The sequence below is a fragment of the Syngnathoides biaculeatus genome, chromosome 11 (genome assembly GCF_019802595.1).
Source record: "Syngnathoides biaculeatus isolate LvHL_M chromosome 11, ASM1980259v1, whole genome shotgun sequence".
Taxonomy (NCBI): domain Eukaryota; kingdom Metazoa; phylum Chordata; class Actinopteri; order Syngnathiformes; family Syngnathidae; genus Syngnathoides; species Syngnathoides biaculeatus.
This window is the reverse complement of record NC_084650.1, coordinates 200159-218705: the sequence shown is the minus strand read 5'-3', so window position 1 is coordinate 218705 and position 18547 is coordinate 200159. Positions and strand designations below refer to the sequence as shown.

At 40.8% G+C, this 18547-nt stretch overlaps 1 protein-coding gene across 11 annotated transcripts in view; it reads left to right on the top strand.

The window, feature by feature from the left end:
* Nucleotides 1–18547, top strand: part of LOC133509214 (catenin delta-1-like) — a 31362-nt gene continuing 12815 nt past the window's right edge. For 3 of the 11 annotated variants that reach the window (XM_061836040.1, XM_061836041.1, XM_061836035.1), the window contains exons 1-9: nucleotides 1–157; nucleotides 7266–7384; nucleotides 8974–9137; nucleotides 13110–13178; nucleotides 13266–13385; nucleotides 15074–15333; nucleotides 16295–16576; nucleotides 16669–16909; nucleotides 16994–17216. In XM_061836040.1, coding sequence (XP_061692024.1) covers nucleotides 8979–9137; nucleotides 13110–13178; nucleotides 13266–13385; nucleotides 15074–15333; nucleotides 16295–16576; nucleotides 16669–16909; nucleotides 16994–17216 — 1354 coding nt within the window. In that variant the 5' untranslated portion in view covers nucleotides 1–157; nucleotides 7266–7384; nucleotides 8974–8978. Of the gene's footprint in view, nucleotides 158–866; nucleotides 1010–6313; nucleotides 6373–7265; nucleotides 7399–8973; nucleotides 9138–13109; nucleotides 13179–13265; nucleotides 13386–15073; nucleotides 15334–16294; nucleotides 16577–16668; nucleotides 16910–16993; nucleotides 17217–18547 lie in introns of those variants that run through there. The other 8 variants (XM_061836037.1, XM_061836039.1, XM_061836036.1 and 5 more) reach the window with 8 other exon arrangements.

Genomic DNA, 18547 nt, shown 5'->3' with positions numbered 1-18547 from the left:
AAAAAAAAACCGCCAATGGCTCCGCCCCTCCTTTGAAGCAACCTCTGATGTCGCCTGGCTGGCTGTTCCAAACAAGCTTGACCCAGAGGCCAGGGAAAGGGGAGGGAGACTGGAGACAAAACACTAAACGGGGGCCTGCAGACATTCTAACGATAAGGTAAGCGCGTGTCTAACGGCTGCTAAACTGGTAATATCGGTGGTTTGTCACAAAAATAGTGGCTGCACTGCAGCGTCGGTAAAAGGAGTGGTCGCGTCCATCGGGAGACTACCGATACGGCTTCGGAAACTCTTAAATTATGTTTTCCATTTGCAGATGGATACAGTTTACACGACAAGCGAGTAGAAGCCCCACGCCAGCCTCCTTGGGCGACGTCGACGCGTGTCAATGCAACGGCAATCGAGCGAAAAGACCGTTAAGTCCGAGCGGCCGCGAGGCTAGTGTTAGCTGTGCTTTCTTGGTCTCGGTTTATTGTGATGCTAACGTAGCGCGACAGGCGAACCGGGTCACACGGCCACTTCGAGCCGCGTGGGCCTTGATTTGATGTCCAACGTTGTCACTTATCACCGCGCTAGCGTTTGCGTGTATCTCCGGCGCCGCTCATGTTCAAAGAGTTTCTTTTTTCGGTTTTGGTGGTGCTTGGCCAGCTGGTAGCGGGCGGGTTTATACGTTGCTACTATCTTCAACGTTCGACGACGCTGCTGAGATGTGCAACTGCTCGCAGCTGGGCGGCGGTCAACCCTGAGACTTGTTGAACTAAAGTGGGAAATCGACGCTCACATGACTGTTAGTTTAACAGCTGAGCTGGGTTCTGTTCCTTATTACAGTTGTGTGTGTGTGTGTGTGTGTGCGTGCGCGCGCGCGCGCGTTGACCTAGATATCTTATCTCGTGTGTTTGCTTCGCTTGCGAACCTCGTCTCTGTGAACAAACGATCCAATCACCCAGACAACGTTGTTGAAGGAGGACCTTGTGTGCCGTGCGAGGTCAACTGAGACATCTTATTCATTTTTGTGAGTGTTCATTGTATGGGTGGTGATCCTCTTCCATTTTAAGTTTGTTAGTTTCTCAATCAGTCGGGTGGGTCCTGCGTACACTTGTTTACCTACGGATAAAAGGGTGGGGACAGTTGTCAATCACTACGTCACCATCAACTATTTCACAGTTTTTGAACGTGATAAACAAAAAAAAAACTCTTCAAAACAGATGCAGCGGAGGACGAGAATGAGTCGCATGATTTTGAGTCTGTCTATGCAGTCGCCCAATCAAATACCATGGCAATGCTTTAAGAAAACATGCTGCACACTAAAACTGTCAGCACTGTCTTACATCTTTTACTTGAATGAAAGTATACAATTTTATTTGGCTATGTTTTGGAGAAACATGTTATCATCCATGCAACATCTTCTTAATGTATTCCCATGCTTATTTCATCAAGACATTGGCAAAGCACATTCTGCACATGTTACAACAGCGTGTAGTAAAAAAAGCGCAGATACGAGACTGCCCTGCCTGGAGTCCACAGTCTCCTTTTGAAAATTTGTGGTGCATTATGAAGCTTAAAATATGACAACGGAGAGAGCTGAAGCTGTACATCAAGCAAGAATTCCACCTACAAAGCTTCAACAATTGGTGTCCTCCGTTCCCAAATGATAATTGAATTTTAAAAGCAAAGGTGATGTAACTGTGGTGAATATGACCTTGTCCCAACTTTGGAACGTTTTGCAGCCATAAAACTCTAAATTGATTATTTGCTGTTTGAACATTAAGTATCATGTCTTTATAGTGTATTCAGAATTTTTTTATGACTAAACAACAACCATCATTTATGGTTATGTTTTGTTTAATGACAATGCTTTGAAATGCTAGACCGTCTAATCCTATTAAACTAAAATGTAAAAAAAAAAAAAAAAAACTTTCACCTGGTCCTTGGTCTATTCTATACATAACTGCGCCCATTGTAAAAATATCGCCTGGATAATCACATCAAATATGAGTACAACTGTCTTTTCTCATTTGCTAAATAAAAGTAGGGCTGTGAATTTCAAAATAAGGGCAAGTAAATAAAAAACATGCATTCAAATAAAGTGCTAAACTTGAGATTATTTAAAAAAAATGTTTTCTTCATATGCGTAAAAACAAAATCGTGCATTGTGAAAATGTTATACATGGATGGAAGGGGTTTCCAAAATTTTGAGGTCAACTTTGGGATTTGGTATTATTCATGGGTGTCCATTGTTACCCAAAAAATTACATTTACCATGCAGTCAAACAGAGCAACCCCCCAAACTCTATTAAAACTTAAGTGATATGGGCCATTCCTCCGAATTGAACCTCTTGAGTGGGTCCTGTGCCAACCTGTTTTGGTAGTGATACACAGGTGGAGACAGTGACAACTGGCAACCTGACTGTAACAACATTCTCTCCTCTAATATTCTTGTGTTCAATCCATCCATCTATTTTCCATTCTGCATATCCGCGCCAGGGTTGTGAATGCAAAATTTGGGCTTTTAGTGCATGTCCCACAGGCAGGGAAGTCGTGGCTCCTTGTGTGGTTGATGGCTGGGGAAAACAAGGTTGAAAACCTCTTTTGCAGAGGTCTGGATCGCTTTTGCCAGTGGTGGAAGTTAACACTATCAGCTGCCAAGTCGAGCTGCCCACTATAAGGTACAGGCAGTAAGCGCTCAGCTCAACTAATGATGCCATTTTTATCTGAAAAAGAAGAATTTATGAATCACTGAGTCAAAATGTAATAAAATGACTACCAGTAAAGTATTAATTTGTATTTTTATAGTTAATTTGATAAGCCTAAACCTTTGATGTGAAGTTCTTTTGACTGTTCATGGCTCTCTGGTCTCTTAAGGTGTCCAGGTTAATCCAATGAGCCCTCATTTCTGTGCGTGCGTGTGAACATGTATAGTATGTTTGTGAAGAGCTAAGTGGATTGGTGTGCTAAAGCTTCAAGTCCATTACAAACCACGCTTGTCTCCAACTAGCGCCAGTGGTATCACGCTGACAAATCTCAACAGCAAGCTACTGAGAGATACAATATTTTCATTTTGACAGTGTATTTCCTGCGGGGTTTCATGAAGTTGACAAATGTCACATTGTTGCTTATGTGTGAATAGTTACAGATGTCTGGCAGGGCTGAGTGAGTCATGCTGAGTGATGGTTCAGAATCAGGTGAAACTATTGACACTTGTGATGTCATCATCTGTTTAAGTAGTATGCGCGTATGTGCAACCATTAAAGCAAATGCACTTGACATTTTTAGCACTTGTGTGTCGTGTTTGCTTTAATTTCTTTTTTTTTTTTTTAATTTGTAGGATATATATATTTTTAATCGCTTGAAGTCACAAGACATCAGCAAATCTTTTTTTTATCAGACCGCATATCACTTGAGTGCTTTGAACTATAGTGTTTCAGGATGTTTTGTCATTTTAAACATCTAATGAAAAATTCAGGCTACGAAACACCTCCACAGAAAAACATGGTTTGTAGTTACTAAGGAAGATTCAGGATATGAAAGGGAAAAAAATGGCCGCTATATTCACCGGCCACAAATTCCACCGAACGTAAACATCCGATATCTTTTTTTTGAGTGGTGCGATAGGCTATTTGCATGTAAACTGCGGTTCTACTTACAAAAAATTTATGTTACGAAATGACTTTTGAAACAGATTCATTTCATAAGTAGAGGTACCGCTGTACTCAGTACTTCGTTTTCCTTTCAGCACATGAGCAATACACTGATTTAACTTCTTGCATCATTAGGACCATCGGAATCTGAATGTATACTTGCCTCCTTAGCAAATGAGTTGCCTTCTGCAATGAAGTATTACATTGGTTGATTATTAATTATTAATAGATTTTTAACTATTAAAATGTCTACTTTCACTCATTGGCTAAAATAGTTTTCCAGCATTACAATTCCTAAAGTGGAACTCATAAATTATACTAATTCATTCAACACAAGAAAATACTTAGCAGAAGGACAATTCCAACCTTATTTCCAGAAAAATGTCTTTTTGACTTTCTTCTGTAATGTTCAAATTTCTCAGGGATGGTAAATGTGAATTTTTATTAGCTGTAAGCTAAAATCATCAACATAATCAAATCAAAATAGTTTACTCTATGTAATTGTTTTTGAATGGAACTATGGCTAGCATGTGCTTTAACGTGTAAGTTACCAAATGATGTCTCTCACGGGGCAATGAGGAACAATTGTATTTTATGTCTGTAAGCAGAAGTATGCATTGCCCCACATGCTAACAGTTTAGCCAGGTCATTACTTAAGATGTCCAGTTTGTCAATTGATCAAAATTCAAATAAATGATCTTTGATTATGATTATAATTATGATATTTAATGATCATGAACTGGTTTTAAGAAATTCAGCAGACTACAATTTTCTCTTGTTTCCATTCTTAACGTGGAGATGAGATTTGGTTGCCAAGTTCTGTAGCTCAAACCTAGTGACTACAGAAATCCTAAATTATTTTCTAATCACCTGTAATAGATTGCTGTGACATATCAGTTTTTCAAAACTGTTATATAATTGCTTGATGGAACGGTTTTAGCATTTTTAATCACAAAGAATGTTAAGTGTCCCTTGTAGCTGTAGATCTTTCTGTATATGTCTATCTGAGGCTAAAGTTTGAACACCCCCTTTAAATCAAGTTACTCAAAATCGGTTGGGGAAAAAAAAACAAACATCTTAAGTCGTTCAACCCCTCAAGGACCCGTTTACACAAAATGTCAAATAGTGCAGCAGTTACATCTGGCATTCACTTATTCGTTAATTTTCTGGACCACTTTTCCTCACTCAGCTTGTGGGTGTGCTGGAGCCTTTGGGCAAAAGGCAGGGTATATCCCGGACTAGCTATCAATTTTCTGAGCTACTTATCCTCACAAGGATCGCGGGAGTGATTGAGCCTCTCCCAACTATCTTTGGACAGGAGGCGCTGCACACTCTGAACTGGTTGGCAGCCAATCGCAGGGCACGTATAAACGAACAACCAGTGGCACTCACATTCACACCTATGGGAGATTTATAGTCTTCAATTAACCTATGATGCACATTTTTGGGATGTGGGAGGAAACCAGAGTACCCAAAGAATACCTCAGCTGGCATGGGGAGAACATGCAAACTCCGTGCATGCAAAGCTGTATTTAAACCCTGGCCCTCAGAATTGTGAGGTGGATGTGCTAACCAGTTGTCCTCCTGCTGCTACACCTGACGTGAACTTTAAAAGTGCTGAATATAAATTTGGTAATTTGAGTAGTGTTAGTAAAATGAGAATTCTTTGTGGTTTGATCAACTGTAGGGGGATTTCTCACCGCAGAGCACTTGTTTAACAAAAGCCATCCGTATTGTGTGGAAACTGGGCAGTTGACGTGTTCATGCTAGATGCTGTGATGCTTAGTGCCTACATGCCTGGAACAAAAGAGTGATTCTTGGCCAACCACGGTGGCTTTCGCATCTCTTGCACACACCGCTGATGTCGAACATAACATCCTGTCTGTCAGGAAGTAGGTTGGAGGGGGCAGTGAGAGGAGTGGTTGTGCGACAGAGGCAATTGTTTTCAATGTTCAGCGATGCTTGCCACAGACCTCCAAGGCCAAAAGAAACAGCTGCGAATAGGAGAGATGAATGGAGGACAGAAGTCAGATAGGTACCAAAAAAAAAAAAAAAATGGCTGCGTCTCTGTGCACTCGAGACTGAGCGTCCTTCTGTGTGTCGTACATACACACAAACTTTTCATTGTTTCACCAGGCTCCTCCTCAGACGGACAGCTGCAAATTCCTTTTTTGACACACAATAACAACCCTGATTGCTCTTGCCAAGAAATGCCACAGTTTATAATTAATCTTGTTTGACTGACAGCTATGCTCATTACTGAAAGAGATAGTGTGTAACGTGCTAATGATGATGATTATTCGCTCATGTCTCGAGTTGCTGTGGAGGGAGCCAGTGTTCATGAGTGAGGTTGACAGGAGTTGATGTCTTTGTGTGTGTGTGTGTGTGTGTGTGTGTGTGTGTGTGTGTGTGTGTGTGTGTGTGTGTGTGTGTGTGTATGGGGCTGGTAAAGTAACATTAAGTATTGTGTGGTCATAGCAAGGTCATTTGCCTGTGGACGAGTGGGTGGGCTGCAGTGGTGTAATGACAGAAGACAATGTTAGGAATGCAAGATTAGCTTTTATCTTTAATTCACAATGACCTTACTTATCTTTCCCCAGCCCCTCCTTGTTTAGTTTTGTCTTTTTCTACATCCAATATGCTTTTCGTTTGATTTATTTGGGGCTTTGTCTTTGCAGGGTATTAAACAGCCCAGGCCTGGTTTCGTCCGTATATGGGCATGCCGTACTGGAAAGTGGTATGGTGTTTTTTTTTTTTTTAACCCCCCCCCAACAGTTGGGATGTCATTGCTCTGGGGCTTTTACGTGACTATACCTTCTGTGTGAATAGAGGTTTTGGTTCAGACAAATTTCCTTGCAGAGTTGTGAAATACTCTACAGCCACTCCTTGTTTTCTCATCAGGCTGTCATATCTTCCTCGCTTTCCACACACTGAGCCCAGCCCCCAACCATGGCTGTCTCCGTGTCTTGAGTCATTCATTGCACAAACATACAGAAACAGACACTCAGCAGACTTCATCTTAAAAGATGAAAAAAAAAAAAGCTGTTGTAATGCCGTCAGTAACCGTAACTTTAATCATCACTTCTCTTCTTACTTAATCATCATTATTGTATTTGAAAACTCACCTCTCATGTGTATCGACAACTGGTGCGTGAAATGTAACTGTCTGTTGCTCACATTGCTCTACATTTACAGTATCCACCTGTTCCTGTGCTTGTTGGCTACAGTCACATTTTGAAGAGTTAACAGATACCCCCTATTACTCTGACTACCTTGAATAACCGGTCATGCAGGTGTTGGCTAAGCGGTGGTTGAGTTTATTCACTATTGTTGTTATTGGGGGTGTGGTGGGAGCAGTTGACCAGACGGCTGGGGGTGACATTCACTCACTGATAAGAGGATATGAGTCGCCACTTGTCGGGCTTGTATAACAAAGTGTCTGTTTCTATGAGGGGGTCAAAAAGAAGATAACAGCAGAGATTGGTGGCTGCGTGTTGAACACTAGTTTGGTCTGTTTGAGAGCAAACACTTCTCCGCTGACACATAGTTTGGCATTCTTACTATGTTGCTGTTTTCCAATGATCCCGTCCTTTACTGAAACACTTCTGTCTTTGTTTTGTGTCCCTGCAGGCCATCCTATTTCTGAGCTTGGGGATTGACTGAGCTTCTACCGATGAAGAACTAGAGCATCGCCTCTGGTCTTGCTGTGATCGCTCACCTCTTCTATCAAACAGCGCCCACAGGTGAAGGTGTGTATTTCTAGGTATGCTGAGTCTTTTAAGTCTGTCGTTTTCCTCCCCTAAAAGTATACATCACTGAAAACGGGCTTTCGACATAGACATCACTTTAAATACCAAGTACTTTAGATATTCTCAACCAATGAGGTGAGAGACCATCTGGTGTGGAGTGGAAAATCCAATTTCCATGTAACTAACAATGTCCAATCATATGTAACTGGTCTGAAAAATATTTTAGTACAAATATATCTTTTAGATTTCACTGGTGCACAAAAATGTGATCGGGATAGCTAAAAAATAAACATGCAACAAGAACATTGATAACCGAGTTACCGATAGCCACAACTCATTCTGAGTCATTCACGCAGACGGGCTAATGGTTAGCCAGTTAACAGCCAGATACTAACATGAGCTCACAACTCTTCACTGTCATTCGCTGTTTCCCATGTCATTCAGTGTGCGGACTGTGAGAATAAGAATTTGTGATTTTCCAGCCTCAAAGTTTGTTCCTCTGGCCATTCCAGCAGTGTATGGTGGCAATTCTCTTCCCCTAAATGGGATTTAATCTTTGTATCCAGCATTTGTGATGTTTTATTTGGTATGATTTGAGATTATTTTGTAACGTAAAATGCGGCCTTGCTAATAAGTCATGTACACAATTTAAAGATGGTGAGGTCGAAATTGCTTACTTTTGAGTTGTAATTTGGCATTTTATGGAATAATTGTATAATTTGTCATTGGCCTGTTATTGTTGAATCTTTTTAGAATTGATTAAAAAGCATTTTTTTCCCCCTGTCCTCAAACATGTTTTTTCATGACTTTCATTTTCTTCATAATCTATAAAATGCATGTTGCATACATCAATGCATGTTGCCTAAACAATCATGCAATGCACATTGTACATATAGTGTCTTAAAAATAACTTAGTCACTTGCAACTTACTTGCGCTTCATTTTTTTGTCTCTTTTTTTACGGGCTCAACATTGGATACGTCTGTGATGGACAGTAGGCAAATGATTCACTATGGGGGAAATATGTAATACGCATTTATATAAAACAGAATTGGACAGTTGTAGTGAAATATAGTGTGTGTGTGTGTGTGTGTGTGTGTATGTATATATATATATATATATATATATATATTATATATATATATATATATATATATATATACTTTTTTTTTTTAATATAAAAGAACTGTGGTGCAGCTGTAGAGCGTTGGCCCTCACAGTTCAGAGGACCAGGGTTCAAATACCGGCCCCGCCTGTGTGAAGTTTCTATGTTCTCTCCCGTGCCTGCGTAGGTTTTCTCCAAGCACTTAGGTTTCCTCCCACTTCCCAAAAGCATGCATTAATTGGAGATTAAATTGCCTCTCGGTGTGATTTTGAGTGTGACTGTTGTCTGTCTCCTTGCCTCCTGCAATTGGTTGGCTACCAGTTCAGGGTGAACACTGTCTCCTGAGTATAAGGTACTCACATATATATACACACACACACACACACACACACACACACACACACACACACATAACGTGTGTGGATGATCCTTACGATTTTCTAAATGAAGTATAACACCCACTCTTCCCCCTTGGGGTGGTGTAGTGTGTATGGAGCAGTGCGAGAGCGCAGCAGCTCTCCTGGAGTCTGTCAGGGAGCAGGAGGTGCAGTTTGAACAGCTGACCAGGGCGTTGGAAGAGGAGAGGAGGAGAGCGGGCCTCTCTGCCACCAGCCCTTCGGCGCTGGGTCGCCCCCTCCCTCACATGCAGGTAACTGCAGCAAAATAACTTCACCCCCACCACCCCGCCTAAGAAACCACTCGAGACCCTCCTGTGGATGCCTTTTTGCCTCCATGTTATCACTCTAATACCCCCATTCATTCATGCCGGTTGTCTCAATGAATTCATCTGTTTCTCGTGTTGACTTCAGTCACGTCTGTCCAGCAGTCCTATACTGTTTGTCCCATCAAATGTCAGTCTGCATTTACAATGAATTGCAGAAGTCCCATTCATCTAAAAAAAACATTGCATTTCTAATGGTAATGTGTCAGAGGTTTTCATCATCTTTGTCATTGCACACTTTTGGCATGCCTATGCAGTCTCATCAGAAGTGCACCTTTTGTCAACCCCTCTTATGGAATCTGAATTGTTTTTCTCTTCCTATTGCAGCATGTTATGGAATGTGGCAATCCATCATCGCTGTCATGTGCACGAAGTCCAAATTTTTCACCTTTTTTTTTTTCATTTGTCCTTTCTGTGTTGTAGTGAAAGATTTCTGCATGTTTGTGAGTTGTACAGTGAAGGAAATAAGTATTTGAACACCCTGGTATATTGCAAGTTCTCCCACTTAGAAATCATCCTTTCATCGTAGGTGCATGTTCACTGTGAGAGAGAATCTAAAAAGAAAAATCCAGATATCACAATGTGTGATTACTTTTAATGGTTTGTGTGCTACAGCTGCAAATAAGTATTTGAACACCTGAGAAAAACAATGCTAATATTTGGTACAATATCCTTTGTTTGCAATTACAGAGGTCAAACGTTTCCTGTAGGTTTGCACATACTGCAGGAGGGATTCTGGCCCACTCCATGCAGATCCTCTCCAGATCATACAGGTTTCTGGGCTGTCGCTGAGAAACACTCCCTCTGAAGATATTCTATTGGGTTTAGGTCTGGAGACTGGCTAGGCCACACCAGAACCTTGATATGCTTCTTACGGAGCCACTCCTTGGTTTTCGTGGCTGTGTGCTTCGGGTCATTGTCATGTTGAAAGACCCAGCCACGACCCATCTTCATTGCTCTGACTGAGGGAAAGATGTTGTTCCCCAAAATCTGACAATACATGGCCACGGTCATTCACTCCTTTATACAGTGCAGTCATCCTGTCCCATTTGCAGAAAAACACCCCCAAAGCATGATGCTACCACCCTGATGCTTCACAGTAGGATGGAACTCATCATTCATCTTCTTCCATACACGGTTAGTGGAATTATGACCAAAAAGTTCCATTTTGGTCTCAACTGACCACAAAACATTCTCCCATGACTCCTCTGTATCATCCAAATGGTCATTGGCAAACTTAAGACAGGCCTTGACATGTGCTGATTTAAGCAGGGGAACGTTCCGTGCCATGCATGATTTCAAACCATGACGTCTTGGTGTATTACCACCAGTCACCTTGGAAACGGTGGTCCCAACTCTTTTCAGGTCATTGACCAAGTCCTGTTGTGTAGTCCTGGGCTGTTTCCTCACCTTTCTAAGGATCATTGAGATCCCAGGAGGCGATATCTCGCATGTGGCTCCACTCCGATTGGGATTGACTGTCATGGTTAGCTTCTTCCTTTTTATAATTATTGCTCCAACAGTGGACCTTTTTTTTCCCCCAAGCTGCTTGGCAATTTCTCCATCGCCCTTTCCAGCTGTGTGGAGTTGTACAATTTTGTCTCTGGTGTCTTCGGACAGCTCTTTGGTCTTGGCCATGTTACAAGTTTGAGTCTTACTTACGTATGGGGTGGACAGGTGTCTTTATGCAGCTAATGACCTCACACAGGTGCACCTGATTCAGGATAATACATGGAGTTGAGGTAGACTTTTAAAGGCGGGCTAACAGGTCTTTGAGGGTCAGAATTATAGCTAATAGACAGGTGTTCAAATGTTTATTTGCAGCTGTATCACACAAATTGTTTAAAAAAAATCATAATTGTGATTTCTGGATTTTTCGTTTTCAATTCTCTCACAATGGACATGCACCTACGATGAAATTTTCAGAAGTGCGAGAACTTGAAATATAGCGGGGTGTTCCAATACTTATTTTCTTCATTGTATGTGTCTACAATTTGCTGCCCATTAGTATGAGGGCTGTGTTGCTCATCAAGGGGCAAAATATTATTTGAAACGATTAGAATGGAATCATTTTAAAAACAAAAAAGGAAATGGTCTATGGTTTCAAGAATGATTCAACCCCCTCCACTTCCCACTCAAGTTACTTTCTTGTTTCGAACTCGTCCGTGAAGGCTTCTACTGTTGTGTAACTGGTCATATTTGGTCTCTGCCTAGAGATTTTTAGATTATCAGCAAGGGCTGAAGTTTATTGTGATCATGTCATTGTACTTTGAGATCATGTTGTGCTGTATTCAGATAGACAGCGCAGGCGTGTCTTGACAGTGGAGATGAAAATTTTGAATTTGATTTGTAAATATTTTTCTTTCTTTGGACTCACTGACATTCATTGCACTGTTTTGACTGTGCTAACCCTTGAACCCGAAGGTGGACCCAAAGATAATTCCTGAGCCAGTGGCGACGCCGGTGCAGTTTCATGTTGACTGCTTTAATTTCCAATGACAATAATAATAGCAATGTTTTGCTTGTTCTCTGAACACTTTTAAATTCACATCAGCATGCCATCTGACGTGATGAAAAGGCCCCAATCTTGTGTGAATTTCCCCTGATAAAACTCCACTTCCGATTTTCACATACAAAAAAAACTCACTGCCATTTCCACAGAAGATGCTTGGAAATGCTCAAACTGTAGGAGGTGCCACAGATTCTATTTAATCCCGCGATTAATCTTGAGGCGAATGCCGATCCAGGAACTGAAACTATTATTGTGCGAAACAGAGTTTTACTCAGGGTTAGTAAAGTCTCTGGTTTACACAGAATGACATACATTGATTATGTAACTGATAAGAAGAGGAAGTCTGGTTTGACGATGACTGGTTGTACTCCAGAATGTGCGCACTCTTGTCTCTCAGTAGTTCACAGACCATAAAACACGCAAGCATGGTGGAAGTACCTTATTGTGTGTTTTGTAAGAGAATTGACAGGGCTGAAAAGCTGGACGAGCTGGGAATATTTGTATACTGTATATCACTTGTTCCCCCCCCCCCACATCGTCCGATCTGTGACATTTTTTTTTTTTACATTTAATTTTACAACTTTTTTTAGTGTTTTTTTTTTTTTTATTTATTTTTTTTTTCAAAACCAAAGCAGCTAGAAAGTAGTTAAACATTTTAATGCCCTTTGTACACTCAGTTTTTAAAACAAATTGAAAATTAATAAGGAAAACAATTTTCACTCAACAGCGCAATGAATGTGAAAGAAAATAACGGTATATTAGTTTGAAGTCCCTTGTACTTTTGGAGGTACAAGATATAAAAAAAAAAACCTGCCCCCTCTGGGATCATGAAGATACCTTTTGATTGTAAACATTAATATCCTCCAGTGTGAATGCTATTATTTTTTATTCTATTATCGCTGCTTTGAAATTTGCATCATCTTTGATAATACAGTCCACAAATGATTTTGCCATTTTACGCTACCTGAATACAATTTGACTGTTGCTTTGGCCTAGTTAGTACCATTATTTATTTATTGTTTTATATATTTATTTATTTATTTTGGGGAGGGGGGGGGGGAGACACACCACCACCCAACCGGCAATGGAAACTTGTGTACTGGTCGGCTGCCTCCAACGCCAATCTGGTGCATGGGCAAAGAGTGGTGGTCAAAAGTTTGGATTCCACCATTTGAGGAAGTGCATATTCTATTTACCACCACAACTGACAGCCGGAAATCAAATAGGAATAGATTGACTCTGGCTTTTGTCACGCAAATCGAACCGTTTGATCAAGAAAATATGCAGTTGATAATTAAGATTGACTGGAAATTTATCCTAACTTTAGATTACTCAGAATCGTTGGTGGTTATACACAATTCAAACTAAATCTCTTTGTCACATTCTAGAACGGGTGCTTCGGGGATGCAGACATTGAACGACTGAAATTGACAGACTCATACATAAACAATACACAGGTACATGTTTAACTTGGTACATGAAAATGTTTTGTTTGGTTATAGGGAATGTTTAGTGGGTTTAATTCGAGGTTGGCGTTGTTACAGTACAGAATGGTGGACCCAGCACACAGCGCTCTAGATGAGAGCTACACACCAGAGGACGACTCCCATGAAGCACATTCTGTCTTTTCTGAAGAAGGAACCACACGGCGGCTGGACAATGGGGTGGGTTACACGTGCCTTCCTAAGAATATGAACTGAAATAATTTACATGCAAACTATTTTGTCATTCCTATTGAAATAATTCTGATTGAAGATCTCTGGTCAACTTTTTTCATGTGATGGTATTCCGATCGGGTGTACAGTATATCGGTGCACTACATTTAATTGAAAGAGCCATGTGACATGTTCACATCGTTATAAGTTACACATCATTTTTAAATGTGGATGTCTGTCATCTCTTTAACACAGTACAGTCAGTCACATTTGACATATCTACGGGTGTGGTCAGTCATGCTCGCAGATAAACTTGCTGGTGTGACTCTGGATGGAATCCCAAGATCTTGAAATAATTTATTGCATTCATATAACAACTGTAAATTAAAAATAAAACTAAAATGGAAACCAAAAATTTCAAACTCAAATTATCATTTCCAATTTCCACTGATATTAGTAGAACATGATATAAAACGATATTTAAAATTTTTCATCAATAAAAATTCTTGATCTGACAAACATTATCTGAAGAAAAGTTAAATGCACTTGCCCATCAAGGGATAAACATAAGCGGTCTATTGAGCTCATGAACGTGACGTCACCATTTTCACCGCACCATATTGCCAGTCAAACAGAGCTACTCGACATTGTGGGAGACATTGAACCAGAGGAGAATATTTACAATACCCAAGACCTGTTGTGCTGTTGGTTGTCACAGCAGACAAGACAGATATTCAAAGAGATCATTCTATGGAATACCAGCTGAAAAGACGAGAAAATATCTATGGATTTCGGCAATTAAACATGATGGATGGTGCCCAACCAAAATACACACACGATTTGCAGTGATCGCTTCATTTCATTTTGGATTTATTCTTCTCAATCTCAAATTGCCAAAAAGTATTCATAATGCCAAATTGGCCCATTTGATAACAATGCGTTTAAAAAAAAAAAACAGAGGTTAAGTCTGGCCGCAATCGCTTCCATGTATGTTCCGTAGAGATGACTCCCCCCCAGTCATAGTTAATGAATCCGAGTTTGTGTAAAACCACGGGTCAATTATTTAAATATTGGAATTTGTATTGAATACGAGCTGAAAAGATCGATGGATTCCGGCAAAATTTAATGTGTCCCCGTACACACTTCCGCGTTCACAAGCAGTAAAAACCGTCACTATGTGGGATTTATTACTGATGAGAACAGATCCAGCAACAAAGTATTCGAATGCGTCCAGACTTTTATACGCTTTCAAACTTTTCCGTGTAAATCTCGACGACTTACTCACCATATCCATGTGTATATCCAGATGTCCAAGACAAGCGGAAGCGCATTAACAGTCCAATTTCTTATCGGCGAAACATCGACTTCATTAAATACAGGTCCATTTCGATTCACGCTTTAGTTAAATGTACTTTTGATCGGTTTAACAAAAAAAAAAAAATGTTCCACCCTTGTGAAACTTCAAGAAATTGCATTCATATTCGACCTGTTTACTCCGATTGAGGCACTTATATGAAGAGTTTTAATCGATTTAGGCTCCTAAACTGATTATAATGTGAGTACAAGGCTCCATGTAAACCTTCCTTAATGTAAAACAATTAATGTTTAGGTTTACATGCATAAATTGCCACATGGGGACGAATTTTTCTGAATCTGAAAAAAACTTCAAAATAAAACATCTCTCCAATTTCTCACAGATGAAGAAACCCATGTCACGGACAGTCCTGCCAAATGACTCAATGTCTATCAATGGCGGTATGCCTATGTCCGGTATGTGTGGCTATAGCGCCACACTGGACCGTCCATACAGACAGATGGGAGGGGACTACCCAACTGCCACGGTGCCCAGAAACTACCACTATGGCCCCGTAGGTGTTTATGATGATTATCGGGGAGGACCGCCATCAGAGGCATACACAAGTTTGAGCAGGGGCTCACACATGGATGATCGCTACAGGTACAGGACTTAATGTATACACTCATATTTAATAACAACTTCAGTTAATTGTAATTCATGTATATTATGGGGGAATCACTGATGTTGTAGTGGTACAGACTCCTGTCTTTGGTGTGGTCAGCGTGGGATCAATTCGCGCTCAGTGATTGTGTCTATCTGCCCTGCGACTGACTGGCGACCAGTTCAGGGTGTAGTCTGCCTTTCGCCCGTAGCTAGCTGGGATAGGGTCCAGCTTTCCCGCAACACTCGTGAGAAAAAGGGGCTTGGATAATGACATGACATTTATTGTGGGGGTTCTGCTTTTCTGTCTGTGTGTGTCACATTCGCATCACCATGACGCACACGATTGTTGAGTAAAAATTTAGCAGTCACTAGTGCAATTTTCAGTACTTATTCCCCTACATTTTTTTCACTTCATGAAAACTGTTGTTACTAAAAGAGTCAAGACATCACTACAAGTGGTTTCAATAAGAGGGTAATTGTATTTATTTATTGCAGAAATTAGTTAATTTAGCATAAAACAACAGAATAGAATAGAAATAGAGAACAGACTAATATTGAGTTAGACAAAATTGACAAAGAACACTAGTATACAGAAATGGGTTCGCTTTGTGTCGCTGACATCAGCAGGTTCATGCAGAGTTTGCACACCAAAATCTATCTGAAAATAAAATATCAGAAATCAAGCCTAAAATTACTACTTAGTCTATTTTCGGGGCTTTTTTCCCTCCACAGACAGTTTAAAAGTCCAGAACAATGGAATAAGTACCCATGCTCACAGGTCCTTTTAAATCTGGTCAATGTGGCTTCTTTGACAGCATGAGCAACGAGGCATGAGTTATGGCCTACTTTTGCCCCTTTATAGGTGTTCTCATTTTGTATGTGTGTTTGACTGTCCCATTAAACAAACTGTATAAAGATGCTTATCAGTGCCATTTTTATACTTCCTCTTTTTTTGCAGGCCAATTGATGGCTACAGAACTCTTGATTCTGGTTACCGGGCCCCGAGCCGCCAGCAGATGGACCCCTATGCAGCACAGCCCCAGGTGGGCAGGGGATTGAGAGCCATGGGCTCAGCAATGGACATGCGATATGGCCACGGACACTACGGTCTGGAAGATGATCAACGCAGCGTGGGCTTTGACGAGTACAGCATGGGGCCTCCACCCATGCACCCCGGGGGTTATGGCACAATGCCACGGCTGGGTCCTGGCCCTGGTGGTATGGAAAGGCGTCGACTCAGGTAAAAAAATGAAAAAAATAAAACACACGTACATGGGAATGTTATACCTGCATGCATACATTATAGCAATTATCTGACTACTCTCCTTACAGGAGCTGTGAAGATACTCTGGATGGTGATATGGGAGGAGTTGATCCCTACGCCTGGGGTGTTCCCATGACCCTGGAGCGAGGAAGCATGGCTTCCTTAGACAGCACACTGAGGAAAGGTCCTCCATCTTCATGGAGACAACCAGAGCTGCCAGAGGTGATCGCCATGTTGAACTACCGCTTGGATCCTGTCAAAACCAATGCAGCGGCATTCCTCCAGCATCTCACATTCAAAAATGACAAGGTGAAACAGAGTTCCCAATTAATTACAACCATTTCATCTTGAATTCCTGCTGGTATTTTGCTGATTTAATTGCTATTTTTCCAGGTTAAGTCAGAGGTACGGCGTTTGAAGGGTATCCCGGCTTTAGTGTCGCTGCTGGACCACCCCAGCAAAGACGTGCACCATTCAGCCTGCGGAGCACTAAAAAATATTTCCTATGGACGAGACCCAGACAACAAGATCGCTATCAAAAACTGCGATGGAGTGCCAGCACTGGTCCGATTGTTGAGGAAGACCCATGACCAGGACCTGACTGACACAATCACAGGTATGTCTCTTCATTGGCATGTATTATTTAAACATTGGAAAATGCTCACAAAATTTAGACTCAGAAGTGTTTCCATAATTATGAGTTGTACAATGAATTATGTATATAGGGCAGCTAAGAAGAATTGTTTCCATTCATTTTCTGTATGTTTTCATTGTAATATGATCATAAGAAGGGCAGAACACTGGTCTAGTGGTTAGGATGTTTGACTCAGTGCAAAGGTTTGGGATTCAAGACTCATCCAAGGCCTTGTTGTCTTAAGCTTGCAAAGGTTTTCTCAGCTTACTCAGGCTTCCTTCCACATAAAACAAGTGCTTTGAAAAAGTATTCAATACCCCTTGAACATTTTTGTATATTGTGACCATACAATCACAAACTTGAATGTTTTCTTAAGATTTTACGAGACACAAAGTGTAGCACCTAACTGAAGTGGAATAAAAAGTTAGTTTTCAAAACCTTAAGCGGATATGCATCTATAAAGTGTGGCATGCATTTATATTAAGGGCCTTATAGCCCAATCAATTGCTTTCAAAAGTCACTTAATTAGTGAAGAATGCACCTTTGTGTAATTTACTGATACTATACAGCTCGTTCATCTACGTCATAAAATCATGTGACTTTTGTTTACCTCGCCTTATTGCCGGTCTAACAAAGCAATGTTCAGTGCTAAATCAGTTGGAGACGACACGAAAATATGTCTTATAGCACGACGCCCAGAGTCTTGTCCGATACCGTTAGACATTTCGAAGGTACAAATAAACGATGGTACATGGAAAAATTAGATAAACTCAGCATAGAGGAGCCGTATTTAATGCCGAAGTTGATGTTTTTGCCGATAAGAAATTGAACTGTTAATTCTCTTCCACTTGTCTTGGACAACTGGATATGCACATGGATCTGGTGAGTAAGTCGTCGAGAGTTACACGGAAGAGTTTGAAAGCGTATAAAAGTCTGGAAGTATACAAATACTTTGTTGCTGGATCTGTTCTCAATCAGGAATAAATCCCACATAGTGACGTTTTTGACGGCTTGCGAACGCGGAAGTGTGTTGGACAACACGTTAACCTATGCTGGAATCCATCGATCTTTTCAGCTCTTATTCAATACCAATAGTTTAAGGTCAAGTGTCGTCAAGCGGATGATTTTTGGTATACTATTAATGAAAAATACACAGCCAACATGGTCCCATGTGTTTTTTCACCACAAAACATGATTTTGACGTATACAGCTTTTTGTAACTCCCGCCATGAAAATCCTCTCGAGGGATTTGTTTTCGAGAAGAAGCAGGAAGTGACGTACAGGACAGAGGCGCCCCTTAGTGGACTTGTTTG